Source organism: Amblyraja radiata, chromosome 6 (assembly GCF_010909765.2).
Source record: "Amblyraja radiata isolate CabotCenter1 chromosome 6, sAmbRad1.1.pri, whole genome shotgun sequence".
NCBI lineage: Eukaryota > Metazoa > Chordata > Chondrichthyes > Rajiformes > Rajidae > Amblyraja > Amblyraja radiata.
In genome coordinates, this window is record NC_045961.1 from 28624894 (window position 1) to 28643250 (window position 18357).

The 18357-nt window shown below is 46.6% G+C and overlaps 1 protein-coding gene across 5 annotated transcripts in view; it reads left to right on the forward strand.

Annotated features, from left to right (window-relative positions):
* The first annotated feature begins 3042 nt into the window (after positions 1-3042).
* Positions 3043-18357, forward strand: part of sesn3 (sestrin 3) — a 114029-nt gene continuing 98714 nt past the window's right edge. Inside the window, exon 1 of one of the 5 annotated variants that reach the window (XM_033022396.1) lies at positions 3043-3449. In XM_033022396.1, coding sequence (XP_032878287.1) covers positions 3345-3449 — 105 coding nt within the window. In that variant the 5' untranslated portion in view covers positions 3043-3344. The remainder of the gene's footprint in view (positions 3450-18357) is intronic. The other 4 variants (XM_033022399.1, XM_033022398.1, XM_033022395.1 and 1 more) reach the window with 4 other exon arrangements.

Consider the following 18357-nt stretch of genomic DNA (forward strand, 5'->3'; position numbering starts at 1 on the left):
GGCCCTATTGCACTTGGACAGCAGTTGGTCAACGTGGAGGATGTGCTCTGGGCGGATATGGAACTTGTTGCGGGCTACCTTAAAACCTGGAGACTAAAACTGAGTGTGGCACAAACCACCACAATGGGCCTTTCACCTGAACAACAAAGAAGCTCAACGCCAGCTAACCATCACACCGTCAATGGGCCACCCCTACCCTATAACCCATTTCCTACAAACCTCGGGGTGAAACTAGATCGGCAGCTGACCTACAAGCAACACCTTGAAGCTCTCCGTGCTAAAGTCTTGGCGCAGAAGAACCTCCTGCGTTGCTTGGTTGGATCGTCATGGGGCGCCAGGACATCTCTCCGAACCAGTGCTCTTGCACTCGTGTACAGCGCAGCTGAGGACGCCGCTCCTGCAAGGTGCCGCAGCGCTCATACTAGCAAGCTAGACGCCATCCTCAACGACACCATGCGGATCATCACCGACTGCCTACGTCCTACTCCCACGGATCTTCTGCCGATGCTCGCAGGTATCGCACCCACCAAGCTTCACAGAGAGTACTTCACCCACAGGCTGGTGTGCAAGGCCCCCATCGGATGCCAAACATCCTTTGCACCACCTCGCCCAGGACTCACAGCAACTGGGGTCTCAACGCCTGTCATCTCGTCGCCCCTTCTCCCGTCACGCAGCAATGTTCTGTAGCTCCGGTTTCACACACTAGGAGCATGGAGAACCAGCTGGGAACAGACTTCGCGACCTCCTCAATTCACTGTTGCACTGAACACCACAGCCCCACCCGGCTCGGACCTGCCCCGCAAAGAGTGGGTCGCCCTGAACCGGCTCCGTACCAGCCGGTTCAACGCCAACATGCATCGCTGGGGACTGCGTTCATCAGCAGCCTGCATGTGTGGAGCAGACCAACAAACAGCGCAGCACGTCATTTTCGACTGCACTGTCCTCCGCCCTGGTGGAATGGTAGACCCCACGACCCTCGACCACAGCACATTGAACTGGCTACAGCGCCTGGAGGGCGTTACATAACCCCTGCTGTCTCAAATGCAAGAAGGTCTGATGCAAGTAAATGAGATGGGCACACATCAAGATTAGCTTGGACAATGTGGGTTTAAGGAGTTCCAGCAACACACAGAATTCTAGCTTGATGGTGGATGGTGCTCACATTCTTGCCTCATAGGCTACTGCAGCTAGATTGGAAGCAAGTCATTCTCACTCCCAATAGACAGCTCAGGTGAATTCTGAGCAAAATCATTTTCACTTCCTTCTACCATGTTTGAAATCTCAAACAAAACTGTGTGAGTGTGAACCCGCAGCAGGCAATTAATTCATGGATTTTACTTCTGATCTTATATCATCTTGTTTTGTTGTAGGAATATTTTGGGTAAGAGTAACCGGCCTTCAGATTTCAGATAATTGTGATTAAAAATTGCCCTGATAATTAATCTGACGATTCAACTGTTTTTAAACTTTCACTCAGCAAGAACTACCTCAAGCAAAGACACACTTTGAAACGTGACATCTGATTTCACATAGTGTTAACCGGGAGGAACTTTTTTTATATGTTGGCATTCTGCATTTTGTGTAAACAAAGAAAAAAATAACAAACTCGCATTAACGATGATAGATGGGTTTTAAAAATCGACTTTCAAGCAGTATTCGGTGGTATTAGGACAAACTGTGCAACCGGAGCTCCGTTTTAGTTGCATTTTGCGTGTATTCTCCGGTCCATCAATACGGCGGAGTCAGCCTGTCTAGCTTTGAAAGGAAATGTTGAGCCTGTTCCTTAACAGCTGATTATTGTCGGCCAGGAGAGAGAGACATCTTACCCCTCCAATTACGCCTCCGATTGGATATTCGGACGTTAGTGCTGACATCACTCTGTTGCTGGGTGGAAAACTGCTGGGGCAAAGCTTGTTTGTTTTGCAGAGATTTGTCTCATTTAACTATTGAATGCAAGTTTCACTGAACACCCGCTGTGTGTATATCTATTTACAGCAAGGGATGTTTTAATTAAATTGTACTACGTACTTAAAAGTCTCTGTATTCCAATAATTAGTCCAATTAACGAACTGTAATAGATTTCTACGCACAAAGACCTTCGATCGTGTATTAGCCGATTAAACAGGACGCATGTTGGTTGCACAATTAAGATTTGATTGTGCAAGGAAGTGCATTACGGTTAGCATTATTTTCTAACACGCTACATTTGTTTCATAACAAGCTTGTTTTCAGAAATTGTTAAACCGAGTTGTTACTTTCTGCTCTTTGTTTTATCAACGATTTTGACTCACAGTCACTGTTTCTTATAGGAACGTGAACCATGCTTGGTTGAGTCAGTCGCCCAGGGCTGTGATTTCTTTATAGGATCAAGCGTTTGGTGCAAAGGAATCGGCCACAGTGGCAAATCGTTGCAAATTTAATACATTTTATATTTAATGGTGGTTAAAGTTGGTTAATGGGACACATTTTAAACCGCAGATCATTCTGAACGAAATAACTCAGAAAGCAAATTAAAGTGTATATTTCAGGAAATGCAGTCCCCCTAATGTGTTGCAGTAACATACATGAATTCGGCATGTCATCCATCCGTGCAAATGTGGTGATTTAACACAGACAGAGCTTCACTTGTCACAAACATCAAAAGATCCACTCTCAAATGATCAACAGAAACAACTATTTTTTCCAATCGCTTTTAATTTTAAGCCAAAAATACCCCCCACATATTTGACTATTTTACTGCAAGGCACGAAGTGATTGGACCGAGACTGTAAATGGGACGAGGCGGTTGGTGAATGCAGGCGGCTGTGTGACTGGCTTTCTGTTGCAGCGGAGGACGATTGGGTAAAGGGTGGGCGTTCAATTAATATCTGCAAGGTTACTGGTTGCAACTGCAGAACGGCCCGTGACTACTGGTGCATTATAACAGGCTGCGTCAATGGAGTTGTATAGCGATTGGTAAAGGGGTTGTTAGCCGGAATTATGTTGTGCAATGATTGGCTTGGAAGATGAGAGCTGGTAAAATTCTTGTGCAATGACAGGTCAGTGGAATGGGGGTTGGTAACAGTCTCAAGCAACGATTGGTTAGAGGCAATTTGGTAACATCGGTGAAATTGCTACATTAAACTCAGTGGGAACTGGCGGCTGGTAGGGTTGAGGGCGGATTAGCTGATGTAGCTATTCGTTGGCGTTGAGGGATTGACTGAGAACGATCTAGAAGCCCTGGCGTTATGGTAATTACATGAAAGGAACTGTGTATGTACCTTTTCCCATTGACTCTTACGCACATGGAATGCTTATTATATCGGCTGTATTAGGAAAGTGACTCCCCAAAATCCCGTGTAACAATGTTCATATCTCCAACTTGTAAAGAAAGAGGGAATGGCATGAATTCGGAAAAGCTATCTACCAACTACATGATCTGCGCCAACTACCAGAAAGTTCTTCGAAAGGTAACATTAGTGCAGCTAGCACGTTTTAAATGCAAATTGGACTTAACGTCTGGTATACATGGCTGGGGTGAGAAGAGATTGTTATTAACGTGTACATGTGTTTATTAACGCCAACCCCACCTTGGTTTGCCTTGTTTTTTTATAAGAAAACATTGCTCTGGACAATTTGTGGTATCCTGGGTGTCATTTAAATAAGTCAATACAAGGTGTTTAAAGTATCTTGCTTATAAAGAAGCGCCACAAAGCAGTGCTCATGCAAGTTCAGCGTTTTTTTTTACTGTAAGCTGTTTGCTGTAGGCATGTATCATTGCAGAGTAGTTTTTTATGAAGAGGAATGGTTCTGTCGAATTAAAACTGTGGGCTAGACATTAAATCGTGCAATGCTCTGCCTTCACCCTATCGGCTGGCCGGGGTGTCAATCAAAGTTGTTTTTTCCAAACTCCTTCTGTGGATCTAGATAAATCCGATATCTTTTGACACTCTATGTATTGCGCGTTAAGAGTTTCAGTGGCAACAATGAACAATGATATTTCTCCCTATGGACGCTTTAGAAATGCAGAGTTGTTTTGGCAAACTATTTGTAACCCCCACCCTGACTTTCCAATTCCCAAATAGGTATATTAATATTATCTCACACTGCCTGATAATTGACTTTTTTCTATTACATGTGCATATATATTTTTTTCAAATATGCCCACCTCTAGTCAGGAATGTCCCAATGTTCTGTTTCTGTTCACTCGCCCTGGCCACCGGTTTTAGTAAGTGGTATTTCTATTCTCGTTGCAGCTCTGGCCACCATTCTGAAGAGTTCACTTGAGATTAAGCACATTTAGTTGTCAGCAGTTACTCCAGTAGTTAAACATTTTTTTAAATGCCTTCCAATATGCTGACGTTCAGAATTGCTTCCAATTGTGTGGCCACCCACTCCACCCTGTGTATCTTCTGGTCAGCTTGCTGTAAACCCGTCCATTATTGGGGCGGGAAAAAAGGCTGGATTCATGTACCTGCACTGCATTTAGAAGCAGAGTATCCCTGTAATTCGCGATTAAATAAAAAATGATTATTGGCATCAAACTGCATTGACATTTCAGATCGGACCAAAATTGCAGCAATCTATTTCCAACCCCCGGGGAATAGGGATTTTTTTCCCCCCCTGACCTGATTATCTTGCTGATCTAAACAGTACAATATAAAGACTCGACATTAATAAAACAAAAGGCATCATAAATCGGATTGTATGAGTACTCAGCGTATCGGGTACCCTCGGTGGGGAGGGAAGCACAGTTAATGTTTCCGGTAACTGACTTTTCATCAGCACTGCTGCATATTTCCAGCATTTTCTGCTTTTTTCATTTAAATTTAGCTTGAATGCTGAGCCCCTGATGAGTTTTGGACAACTTTGTTCATGGTTTCTCCCTCTCTCTCTCACACACTCTGCCCCTCCACCAGTTAGGTTGTATAAGCACACAATTGTACCCAGTGATCCTCCCCGTTGGTTCTTTGCCATATTTTGGAAGTGTTTACAGACTTGCTGATTCAGCAAGCACGTGTATTCAGACTGCTAGCACTGCTCAATAGTCAACAGCCTTGCTGAAGTGGAAAAAGTGAGGTACTTTATTTTCGGGAATTATTGATATCCATACTTAGTTATGCTCCTTAGTTATGTGAGCAATGCTAGTTCTTGTTCTGCCATGACTGTTGCTGTGGTACAAAAGCTCCACAAGGCAAAATTAAGCTGGACACCTGGGCTTGACACTTGAAATGTAGAAAAAAGACACCTTGTTCCTGAAATAGAGAAGGAAGTAACTCTAAGGGTAAGGCTTCGTAACTAAAATATTTTGCTTGGTAAATGGCATCTGAAGAAGGGTCCTGACCGGAAATGTATCTTATTAGGTTCTCCATAGATGGGGCCTGACCCATTGAATTGCTCCAGCACTTTACCTCTTTTTTTGTAAAGCAATATCTGTGGTTCTTTGCCTCGCATGTCAATCAATTGTTGGCAATGCTTGCCCTTGTTTCCATATTCCAACTGAGGGCTTTGTCTTACTGAAACTCAACACCAAGCAAATGCTTGACTGAGTAGCAATGATCCCTGCCCTCTCGTACTTTTCTACAGCTTCGGAGATACCTTGGAATACTGAAAAATACCATCAATTTAATTTATGCCAGCTCCTCCAGACCACTGGCAGAATGGGCAGGCCAGTGAGGGTAAATATCTCTGTTCAATCGTTATCCATGTTTTCACCTATTACATGCCCCCATCTTATCGCTACTTAGATCAAATATATTTATTTCTTACTTCTAATGAAGCGGGCAGATGCGGTTTGACTGGCTGATTTCTTCCAGTATTTCTGTCTTTGTTTTGGCAAACCGGTGTGTGTGTGTGTGTGTGTGTATAGATATAGATATAGATTTATATTTATATATATTTATATTTATATATATTTATATATATTTATATATATTTATATATATTTATATATATATATAAATATAAATATAAATATAAATATAAATATAAATATAAATCTATATCTATATCTGGATATATATATATATATATATTCCCTCTCAGGACAATGGTCTCTCTGCGTTGAGTCTCTAGTTCTGCTCCACAAGGTCTGGTGGGCATGAGCCCTTGTCCCCATGGTCTAACCTCCAAATAAGAAAGGGACATCTGAGAAGACGGTGAGCAGTTTGAGGTTGTTGTGGACAAGATCACAAAGGGCATCCAATCACACCATTTGAGATCTGTACACTAGTCCAACAGAGTGCAAAGAGAAAAATACTAGTGCAGAGTGGTGCATTGCAGAGTTGCAGTTACAAGGGGAAAATGTCTAATCGGGTCTGCAAAGAGACAATACATCTCAGCGGGGAATCGTTGAGTAGTTTCACAACTGGGGAGAGGCTGTTCCTGTCACTGGTGATATGTGCTTTCAAGCTTTTGTATCTTTCTAACGGGAGAAGTGGGAATGACCAGGGTGGCAATTGTCCTTCATAATGTTGGCTGCTTTCCCAAAACTTTGTAAAGTGTAGATGGAGTTGACGGTGGGGAGGCAGGTCTGTGTGATGGACTGGGCTGCATCCACAACTCTGCAATTTCTTGCGGTCTTGGGCAGGTCTTGACTCTGAGATCCAGGAGTTTGATGATCAGTTTGGTTGGAAATATGGTGTTAAAGGCAGAGCTGTAAGCCTGATGTAGGTGTCATTGTTATCTAGATCTTAAAGAGATGAGTGTAGGGCCAAGGACACAAACCTTTCCCAATGTCAGGCAAACTGCAGTGGATCAAGGCTGTCACGGCTGAGGTTAATGTGTGCTATGAACAGTCTCAAAGCACTTCATGATGGTGGATGTCAGAGTCAATGGACAGATGTCATTGAGACACGTTACCTTACTCTTCCTTGGCACTGGATTGATAGATTTTTTTAGTGCAGGTGGAGACCTCAGAATGTAGTAGAGGGAGGTTAAAGATATCCACACTTGCCTGTCAGCTGATCTGCACAGGCCCTGAGGATGTGGCCAGGGACTCCCTTTGGGCCAGTTGCTTCCCGCTGGTTCATTCTCGGGAAGGCCCATTTGACATCCGCAGCAGTGCCCGTGGCTCCAGGTGCACACAGGATTGTCAGGGTGATTGATGTCATTCCACCAACCTGTTTAAAGCGAGCATAGAATACCCTGAGCTCATCGGAAAGGAGAACTGTTATAAGTAATAACTGCTCGACTTCACTATGTAGTCCATTTATTAGCATGCACGCCCTGCCACAATTTATGGGTGTCTGCGTTGTTATCCCAGGACTCTAGCTTGGTCTGTAATTCCCACTTGGCATCCTTGATGGCTTTGTGAAGGTCGTAAATAGATTTATTGTAGTCCTTGGGAACATTTGGAGAAGCTCTCGTATTCTCGTCTTCGACACGCATTATGTGCACACTTACTGATGAAGTCTTTGATGCCATTGGCATGCTCATTTAGGTTGGCTGTAGTCCTGGAATATGGACCAGTCCACCGACTCACAGCAGAGGCAAAGGATCTCATCCGTTTGCTCGGACCAGATCTGTATGACTTTCTATGTCAGATCCACCTGTTTCAGTTTCTGCTTGTATGCAAGGAATTAAAAGAAAAAAAAAATAGCCAGGTTGTCAGATTTTCTAAAGTCGGGTCAAGGGATGGTGTGGTATGTGTCCTTGATTGTGTAGCAGTGGTTGAGGCCATTTAGGCCTTTGGGGGGGGGGGGAAGGGGAACAGGAGGCGCGCTGACAGTATTTTAGTAGCACGGTTTGAGGTTAGCCCAATTGATGAACAGCCCTCTGGGCACTCAGTAAATGGACTCTCCCTTTGACCCGGTTCCAGACTACTCAGCAGGGGAAAACAATCTCCTTGCATCTATCTTTTAATTTCCTTTCAGAATTTCTCATGTTCAGTGAGGTCACCTGTTTTTCTATACTCTAGAGGACCGAGGCAAGGCTTACTCAATATTTCCCTATTTAACAAAAACACACCTGTTGAGAGACTAATCTGATGTTCCCTTGTTGCATTCCTTCTTATTACAGGTATATCCTTTTCAGGTCTATCTCCCTTTTTGCCCACTACCTGTCAAGTTCTTAGACACTGTATATCAAATCTCCTCATGACTACCCATGTTCAAAATCAGCTCAGCGTCCCGAGTATAACATTGTAATTAAATTCTTACCCATTGGACTATTCTGGAAGGCCTTGTACCCTTTTGAAGGCCTTTGTGTCCTTACAAAAGTTGTGATCTATCCAGTGTTTAACAAAGGTTTGCCCTCCCCTCTTATTTCTTGGTGTATAGTTGTTTTGTTTAAATTGGGAGAAAACATTGTTCCTTTGTTCTCTTAAGTCTGATTCTGCCCATTTCTGCCAGTAGAAACTTGTTTTTCATGTACTCTTACCAAAACCCTTCATAACTTAAACAGTACCATTATTTTTTCCATTGACCTCATTGCTCTATAACAGTTTCTGTACCCATACAACTAAAGTCTTTAACTGCTGGTTATTACTGATTATTTTAGTTGTAATATCCTAGTTCAAACATTTATAATAGTTAAGGCTCGGAGGTGCAGGAGTAGGCAAGGGCCGAATGGCCTACTCCTGCACCTATTTTCTATGTTTTCTATGAATTGTAGTAGTGATTATGAAAAATACTTAAAAGAAAAAAATGGTCTGATGAAACACAGAAACATAGTAGGCCATTCGGCCCTTCGAGCCTGCACCACCATTCAATATGATCATGGCTGATCATCCAACTCAGTATCCTGTACCTACCTTCTCTCCATACCCCCTGATCCCTTTAACCACAAGGGCCACATCTAACTCCCTCTTAAATATAGCCAATGAACTGGCCTCAACTACCTTCTGTTGCAGAGAATTCCACAGATTCACCACTCTCTGTGTGAAAAATGTTTTTCTCATCTCTGTCCTAAAAGATTTCCCCCTTATCCTTAAACTGTGAGCCCTTGTTCTGGACTTCCCCAACATCCGAAGGACCCTGACCCAAAATATCGTCAGTCTATTTCCCCCACAGACGCTGCCTGACTCGCTTAGTTACTCCAGCAGTTCATTTTCAGTTCCGTTCCATCAGCTGCAGAACACCATTAAACAAATAGTTACTGAATAAAGTTTGACAATAGCAGCTTGACTGGATGTTGGCAGACTTTATTTGGTTGTCACTGACTGGTTGGCACAGTAATGCAACATGTGATCTGCTACCTGGTGCCTCCAGGTATTGAGATTTAATCCTGACCTCTGGTGCCGCATGTGCAGGGTTTACACATTCCTCCGGGTTCTCTGGTTTCTTCCCACATCCCAAAGCTGTGCTGGCAGGCGTGGGGTTTTTTTATTTCTAAAATAAAATGTATTTATAATAATAATAATATATGCAAAACAAAAGCTGTGCAAAACTCTCAATATATTCTCAGTGTGTTTATTCATTCAATATGTAATGCCAGCAGGATGCTTGTTTTATATACTGTGGTGTTGGCACCTTTTTAATAACCCTTCCCTTGTTTAAGGGCTGCCCCCACTAAATTGATGGTCTTCCTGCAGCACTTGGTGTGTGTGTCTGAGTATGTCACAGGAAACAGCCTGTAAATTGGAGTTACACAAAATTGCTGGGGAAACTCAGCGGGTGCAGCAGCATCTATGGAGCGAAGGAAATAGGCGACGTTTCGGGCCGAAACCCTTCTTCAGACTGATGGGGGGTGGGGGGGGGGGGAAGAAGGAAGGAAAAGGGGAGGAGGAGGAGGAGGAGCCCGCGGGCGGATGGGAGGGTGGGAGGAGACAGCTAGAGGGTTAAGGAAGGGGAGGAGACAGCAAGGGCTAGCAAAATTGGGAGAATTCAATGTTAATGCCATCGTGCCCTTTTACACAGCTTCTCAGGATGAACCATGACAAGGGCCCTTGCATCTTTTGCCAGACCCTCTTTGCAAATCCCCAATCTCCTAATAGGTTGGCGGCGATCCCCTCTTCATAGCAGCTGTCCTGAGGGCAGGAAAGTATCTGACCGGGTGGGCCTCTCGCCACTCGCCAAGTGAGGTTTGGATGCCTGTTGGTGAGTTCTGGCAATGAGGTATTTTGCCAGGTGAAACTGTGTGGTCTGCTCGGGAACTACGCCACAGGGCCCGTCAAGTCCTCGTCGTGTAATGCCAGCAGGATGTTCCGTGCTGACCTTTGACCAATGGACTTGTGGTCAAAGGTGTTGGTCTGGTAGAACTTTTCCACAAAGGATAGGTGGTGTGACAGTGACAGACACTACGTTGCAATGTTTAGTTTAGCTTGGTTTAATGTCACGTGTGAAAAGTTTTTGTTGCGTGTTCACCAGTCAACATGTTAAGACTATACATGTTTACAATCGAGCCATTCACAATGCACAGATACATGATAAGGGAATAATGTTTAGTGCCAGGTAAAGCCAATAGGGTCCGATCAAAGGGCTCCTGATGGGGTAGATAGTAGTTCAGGACTGCTCTCTGGTTGCTGTAGGATGGCAATGGTGTCAAGCCCATCCTTTGCAACATTGAGGGCAAGTAATCAGCATGTAGCAACACTTGGTGCCCATGCGCTTTGGCTCTAAGCACAGCCTGATGCAGCCACTCTTGAAGGTGGCCATCAGGATGAGGTTGATGTTGGGTGCACCTTTGCCCTTGTGGAATGTGGACCTGTCCACCGTGACCCATGGATCCTTCACTGATCGGCAGATGTACAGCAACCTGTCATTCCTGATGACCAAGTTATTGAGGGAGTGCTGCTCCTACCGTCCCAATCTTTGTTTACCGCTGGCTATCTGTTGCAACCAATATTTGTCACATGCTTTGGCCCCTCCTCAGCACCTCTAGTAGTCATGCCTCATGGTGAAGAGGACGGAGGACCGGTCGGGCCAGTTGCCGAAGAGCATGGCTTCTCTTCTCTCTCCTGTAGATTACTTGGTCTCCCGATGCCAACTTAAACTGGTTACAGATGCCGATCAGTCTGCAGACCGACCATGGAGCTGAGCAGAAGATGTGACATCGTCATTATTCTGGGGGGGGGGGGGAGGTTGAGTGCCCTCGCTGCCTGGCAAAATCACCCCTGTTATCCTTTAATTGTTCCTGATGGATTCAACAAAGGATTCTAGACAGCACACAAACAAGATGGGAGAGTGAGCAACCCCATGTGACTGCAGACTTAGTGAGTATGCTATCCATTTACCACATAGAGTCCACATTTAACAGTGTGATGGGTCTCCAATTCCTGATGCTATCCACTCCCTGTTCTGCTTGTAGAGGGAGATGATGCACATACTCTTGGACCCTGATGTGCTGCTACTAGAAGCATAACATTATACACCTCCAGCAGGTCCAGTACAACTCTGCCGGTAAGCATTCGCTTCCATGTGAAAGGAACAAATGGAGCTTGTCAGCTCTTTGGATCATTGTTGGTCCAGACTCTCATCTAAAATGTATTCTAAGATCTTCTTGATAAAGGACAAAAGGTTCTGGGAGGCTCTGCTGTAAGTGGCCTTTCTGTAATATGGACCAAACAGAAGAATCTGCAGATTCTCAATATATCGGTCTACAAGGATGTTACTGAGTTGTTGTCCTCTTAAAGCTGTGGATCACAGTGTTTCTTCCCCCTGTGAACTTTTTAGAAGAAGCACAAACAGGTTTCATCGAGCAGACTCTGGATCGGAAAACTATCTTTGTGTATTCTAAGGTAAAGAGTGCGGCTTGCTGGCTCTTCACTTCTGAGTTCCTCCTTCGTATCCCTTCCACCAGTTCGCAGAAGGCGTTGTTGATGCAAGTGTGTCTGGAGTTGAAATACTTCCCTTTGACTCTTGCTGTCAGAATAGCTTGGAGGATGTTCTCCTCGGTTGCTTCCACCAATGCAACAGGAAGTCAAAGAGGGCTTCATATTTCTCCGTCTTGCGTACCTCCTCTATATTCACCACTATGGATGTTGTCTGTGCAAAGTTTGTACATTCTCCTTGTTTTCTCTGGGTGCTCTGGTTTCTTCCTGCTTTCCAAAGACATGTAGGTTTGTAAGTTAATGGGCTTCTGTAAAATTGTCCCTAGTGTATAGGATAGAACTGGTGATTGCTGGTTGGCGTGAACTCGGGACTGAAGGACTTGTTTCCACGCTGTATCTCCAAAAAAAAATGTGGATGGGGCTGCAGGCCTCTGTATTGCTCCTGGATTCCCAGAGCTGGGATGTGCTACAGGCTTTACTGCTGGAGCTGGGGGGCGCTGACATCTGCTGCTCCTGGTACACAAAAATGCTGGAGAAACTCAGCAGGTGCAGCAGCATCTATGGAGCGAAGGAAATGGGCAACGTTTCGGGCCGATACCCTTCTTCAGACTGATGAGGGGTGGGGTGGGGGGGGGGGGGGGCGGGGAGAAGAAAGGAAAAAGGAGGAGGAGGAGCCAGAGGGCTGAGGGAGAGATAGGAAGGGGAGGAGACAGCAAGAGCTAATAAAATTGGGAGAATTCAATGTTCATGCCACCAGGATGCAGACTCCCCAAGCGGAATATGAGGTGCTGTTCCTCCAATTTCCGGTGGTGCTCGCTCTGGCCATGGAGGAGACCCAGGACAGAGAGGTCGGATACGGAATGGGAGGGGGAGTTGAAGTGCTGAGCCACTGGGAGGTCAGGTTGGTTAATGCGGAGGTGTTCGGCGATACGATCGGCAAGCCTCAGCTTGGTCTCACCGATGTAGATCAGCTGACATCTAGAGCAGCGGATGCGATAGATGAGGTTGGAGGAGATGCAGGTGAACCTCTGTCACACCTGGAATGACTGCTTGGGTCCTTGAATGGAGTCAAGGGGGGAGGTAAAGCAATTGCTGCTCCTGGTTTCCCGGAGCTGGGGTGGATTCACGCCTCACTGCTCCAGGTCACCCGGAGGTGGGGACCAACGTGGTAGGTTTGCGTGCGTGTAGGGTAGTGTTAATATGTGGGGGTCGCTAGTCGGTGCAGACTCGGTGGGTCGAAGGGCCAGTTTCCGCGCTGCATCACTAACCTAAACCAAACTCCCTCATTCATTGACGCTGCGTCTTGAGAGGAGAGTGGGGGTTTGTGTCAAGTGTGTTGTCCACCGGATTGCCCCTAAAGGTTAATTACTAAAAGAATCTAAGGGGAGTTTGATGACTATGTATGAAGGTAGACAAATCTCCTAGGCCGGATCAGATAATGTATATCCGAGGACACTGAGAAACAAGAGGAAATAGTGGGAGCCCTGGCTGAAACTTGTGAGCCGTCATTAAATACAGGCGAGGTGTCGGGAGACTGGAGAGTGGCAAATGTTGTGCCTCTATTCAAGAAGGGCTGCAGGAAAAGTGCTGGGAAATGTAAGCCCGTGAGCTTAACAACTATAATCTGAAAGTATTCAGCGAGATAGGCTATACAGGATTCTGACACATTGGTCTTCATCAGTCAGAGTATTGAGTTTAGAAGTTGGGAGGTCATGTTGCAGTTGCATAAGACGTTGGTGAGCCAACAATTAGAGTATTGTGTTCATTTCTGGACACTGTTATATGATGTCAAATGTTGTTAAGTTGGAAAGGGTGCAGAGAAGTTTTACAAGGATTTTGCCAGGACTTGAGGGTCGGAGCTATTGGGAGAGGTTGAGTAGGCTGGGACTATATTCGTTGGAGCACAGGAGGTTGAGGGGTGATCCTATAAGAGGTGTATAAAATCATGAGAGGAATAGATTGGGTAGACGCACAGAATCTCTTGCCCAGAGTGGCGGAATCGAGAACCCATAGGTTTAAGGTGAAGGGGGAAAGATTTTATAGGAATCTGAGGGGTAACATTTTCACGCAAAGGGTGGTGGGTGTATGGAACGAGCTGCTGGAGGAGGTAGTTGAGGCTGGGATTATCACAACGTCTAAGAAGCAATTCGACAGGTACGTGGATAGGACAGGTTTCGAGGTATATGGGCCGAACACAGGCAAGTGGAACTAGTGGAGGTGGGACATGTTGGTCAGTGTGGGCAAGTTGGGCTTGTTACCACGCAGAATGACTGGCTTTATGAGAGGGAATGTTGCAGTGAGAAAGAGGCTAATGCAGGCTTGGACAGAATAGTCATCTTCCATGTTGTTGAAAGATGTTTGAGAAGTTGCCACATGACTGTTTACTCCAGCAATCAGTTTTGGAAAGACTTTTTGCACACTGGAGCAGAAAAGTCTGCAAGAATCACAACACAGGGTTTTTTTAACTGAAGTAATCCCAAACTGTTTGTTTACAAAACTGCAGTAGGAAGTAAGAAAGCTGAGCAAGTAAATCTGTATTCAGCAGGAGAAGGATGTTTGTGCTCTCGGGCTGTAGGATCAGCCCACTCAAGAAAATGCTTGACCTAGCTTTTCCTGCTCTTTTTTAATCCATTGTTATTGCTAATCACTAGCTTACAGTTCGTATGTTGGCGATTTTGTCAAAAATAGATAAATTCATATTCTGTCCAAAATATCATTATTTCCTCGTGTCTTGAGCAAACTTGTTGGAAAATAGAGAATCGAGGAACTGCAGATGCTGGTTTACAAAGGACAAAAAGTGCTGGAGTAACTCAACTGATTAGGCAGCATCTCTGGAAAACGTGGTTAGGTGACATTTCGTGTCGGGACCTGTCTTCAGACTGATTGTGGGGAAGTGAGGTGTGGATAGAAAGCTGGAAGAGAGCAAGGGCAGGACAAAGCTTTGGTTTGTTGGATACATTGCTTGATTTTGTTGATGTGTTACGTTGATACAGATGGGGTGGATTTTTTGATGGGCAGTAAGTGGGACCAAGGCCAGCGATGAAATTGCAAAAGGTGTGAGACAAAAGGACCGAAGAGTTGCGAATCAGGAAGCTGGGGGAAGGGAGGGAAAAAATAGGTGCGAGTGCGGGTAGGATGCAGGGTAGAGAGGGGAAATGTGTGTGTGGGGGGGGGGTTGTTGGGGGGGGGGGGGGGGGTGGGAAGAGGGGAAGAGGGGAAAACTGGTTTGTAGTTACCAAAAATGAGAGAATTCAATCTTCATACCATTAGGTTGTATTCTACCAAGCAGAATATGTGGTTATGTTCCTCAAGTTTGCCTTTGGCCTCACTTTGGCAATGGAGGGGGGCCAGGAGAGAAGGTCAGTATCGGGAGACGAGTTAAAATTACAATAGACAATAGGTGCAGGAGTAGGCCATTTGGCCCTTCGAGCCAGCACCGCGGCTAGCATCCGCGGTTAGCAAATGGTTAGCATCCAGCTGGCTTTGGTGGATTGAGCATAAAAGAGTTGCTGACGTCTATGTCGTGGCCTTGCTAACGTACAGGAGGCTGCATCAGGAACACCGGAAGCGGTAGATGAGCTTGGATGAGGTGCATGTGACCCCCCTCTCTCACTTGGAATGATTGCTGATGTCCCTGGATGGAGGTGAAGTAGGAAGTATAGAGAACAATGTTACATCTCAACAACAACAAAACAAAAGGACATTTATTGTCACATACACCATTTCTGGTGTAGTGAAATTTGAGCTGCCATTTGCAGCACACCAATAAAAGTAAGACACCACATTAAAGAAGAATTTAACATAAAACATAAAAACATCCCCCCAGAATGGTTCCCACTGAGGGAAGGCAACAAAGTCCAGTCCTCATCCTCTTGTTTACCCGTGGTCGGGGCCTATTTGAGGCCTCCGAAGTCGCCGCAATGGCGGCCCGATGTTTCAGGCCCTCTCGCTGGATGATGGAGCTCCGGAGTCGGGAGAACACTCTTCAGCGGCTTAGAGTGTCTGGAATGGCTGCTTGCTGCGCGCGGCTCCAGAAGTCCACAGGCTGCGCTGGTCGGAGCTCCAACACTGGCGATCTCGGCGAGAGATCCCAGGCCCCGCGGTGTTGTCAGCGCCGCCGCGGCTGGAAGCTCCGCAACGACAGCTCCGCGATGTTGGGAGTCGGCGGTCTCAGCACTCCGGAGCTTACCGCACGGCGACCCGGGTAAGGCATCGCCCATTCCACGATGGTGCTTCAGCGCTGCGCCGCTGCCAAAGCTGAAGCTCTGGCCGGTCCCGGCAGAAAACACCGCTCCAGTCCCGTTGGTAGGCCGCGAGGAAGGGGCGAAGGTGAGGCTCGGAGAAAAGACGCATCTCCGACCAGGTAGTGACTGAGAAATGCAGCTTCCTCCTTCCCCCTCACCCCCCACATAGAAAAGATTAGACCTCCAAACAAAACATTTTAAACGGGTTAAAGGTCGGCCTGCTGCAGGCGGGGCAGCCATACTCGACGGCACCCCCCCCCCCCCCCATCATCTGTCCCCCTTCTGTGGCTGCAGGGGATAGTCACTGGGAGAGGGTGGTTTGGGTGAGAAGGGATGAATGAACCAAGGGGTTACGGAGGGAGCAGTCTATGCAGAAGGCGGAAAGGGGCGGGGGATGAATGAATACTTTATTGTCACAGGCACCTTGGTGCAGTAAAATGCTTTGTTTTGCATGCAACGGAGGCAATATACAGGTGTCGCCATGTTTTGGCACCAACAAAAGTACTGAATAGTCCTATCCACTGCCTGCAGCAACCTTCTCCCCTCACCCCCCCCCCCCCCCCCCCCCCCCCCCCCCCAACACTGACGATCCTCGGCAAAGGATCCCAGGACTCCGCGATGTTAAAGTCAGCACTGCCCGTGGCTGGAAGCTCCACAGACCACAGCTCCACGATGTTCAAGCAGCTGGGGCAACACTCTGGAGCTCCACACCACGATCCCCGGTAAGGCATCGTCCGCTCCACCATGGAGTCCAGTGCTGCGGCACTGGTGAAGCTCTGGCCGGTCACCGGCAGGAAAGGCCGCGTCAATCCTGTTGGTAAGCCGTGAGGGGGAGTGAAGATGCGGCTCGGAGAAAAGACGCATCCTCAACAAGAAAGTGACTGGGAAACGGTTTCCCCTCTTCCCCCTCCCCACCCCCCACATAAAGACTAAGAAACCTCCAGGAACATACTTTTAGACGGACTAAAAATAACAAAGAGGATGGAAGGACGGACAGACTGCTGGCGAGGCTGCCGCGCGCGGTGCCACCCGATGACGACAACATTAAACCTGCCTCCTTTGACCAAGCTTCATGACGCATGAGCAATGTAACAGAATGAGACACTAGGGAAACAATTTGGGTTGCCAACTTTCTCGCTCCCAAATAAGGGACGAAAGGTCAAAATAAGGGACAAATTCCCGACGGCAATTCGTTGACGAATTGGCTGGGTGAATGATGAATTGGCCCGGGTGCTGGACTGCACACAAAGCCCAGCAGACGGGCCAGCTGAGGAGTTTTGGCCCGCGTGATGTCGCGCGCAAAATTCGCCACCCCATCCAACTTATGAACCGATGATCGGCCATGAGAAGGAGGGGTGGTGGTGTCGGTGGTAAGTGAAGGTCTGAATGTTGGACAGCTGGCCGGGCTGCCGACCGACGGGGCCACGGGCGAGGTGCTGCTGCTGCACTCCATGGGCTGCACTACGTCGGGACGGGTGAGGCGGAGCCAGATGCGGCGCTCCGACCTGGCAGTCACCTCGACCCAAGTAGCAGCCAAATACGGGACAAGGGCGGTCCCATATGGGACAAACCAATTTAGCCCAATATACGGGAAGTGCTGGTTAATATGGGACAGTTATCAACCCTAGACACAATACTGGGTTGTTGGTCTGGCTGCTGCCCAACCTGTGTCATACATAGTCTGTTGTTCCCACAGTGGCCTCTGCAACCACTTCCATACCCACAAAACCAATGGGGAAGCAAGTTCTGAAATTCAAAGAATAAAATGCAGGCTCTAAAAATCTGAAATAAAATCGTTGGACAAACTCAGTAGGTCAGTCAGGCAGATTCTGCGGAAAGAGAAACAGTTAATGTTTTGAGTTTGGAAATCTCCATTACCATTGAGAAAGAGAGAGAAACAAGTTAGTCTAGAAGCAGAGAAGGTGGAGAAGGGTGAGGAGTGGAACAAAGGGAATTTTCCTGCAAGGCAAAGTAATGTGAAAGGCAGATTGGCAATATTTTACACAGGGAAAGGAGTTATCTTGGGTTCCCGCAGGTTCTATTATACAAATGAAGGGAAGGGCGAGGAAAGGTGGGGAACATCGGGGATGGCAAGCAAAAATGATCAGTCCTAAGAGAAAAAGAATGGGTTATTTAAAGTTCGAGGCTTTGATATCCAGTCCTGCAGGCTGCAACATGCCCAGATGAAAGATGAGATGTTGTTCCTTGTGCTTGTGTTAGGCCTTGTTCTAACGATGCAGGAGGGATCAAATTGGCAGTGAGGTGGTGAATTAAAGGGACAGGCAATCGGAAGCTCAGGGTCACTGCTATGGACTGTGCGTAGCTACACTCCTAAAAGCGATCACCTGATCTGCGTGTGGAAGTAGAGGAGGACACATTATTTCTGACATATTGTGCAGGCGACTCCTGAATTACAGGGTAGTT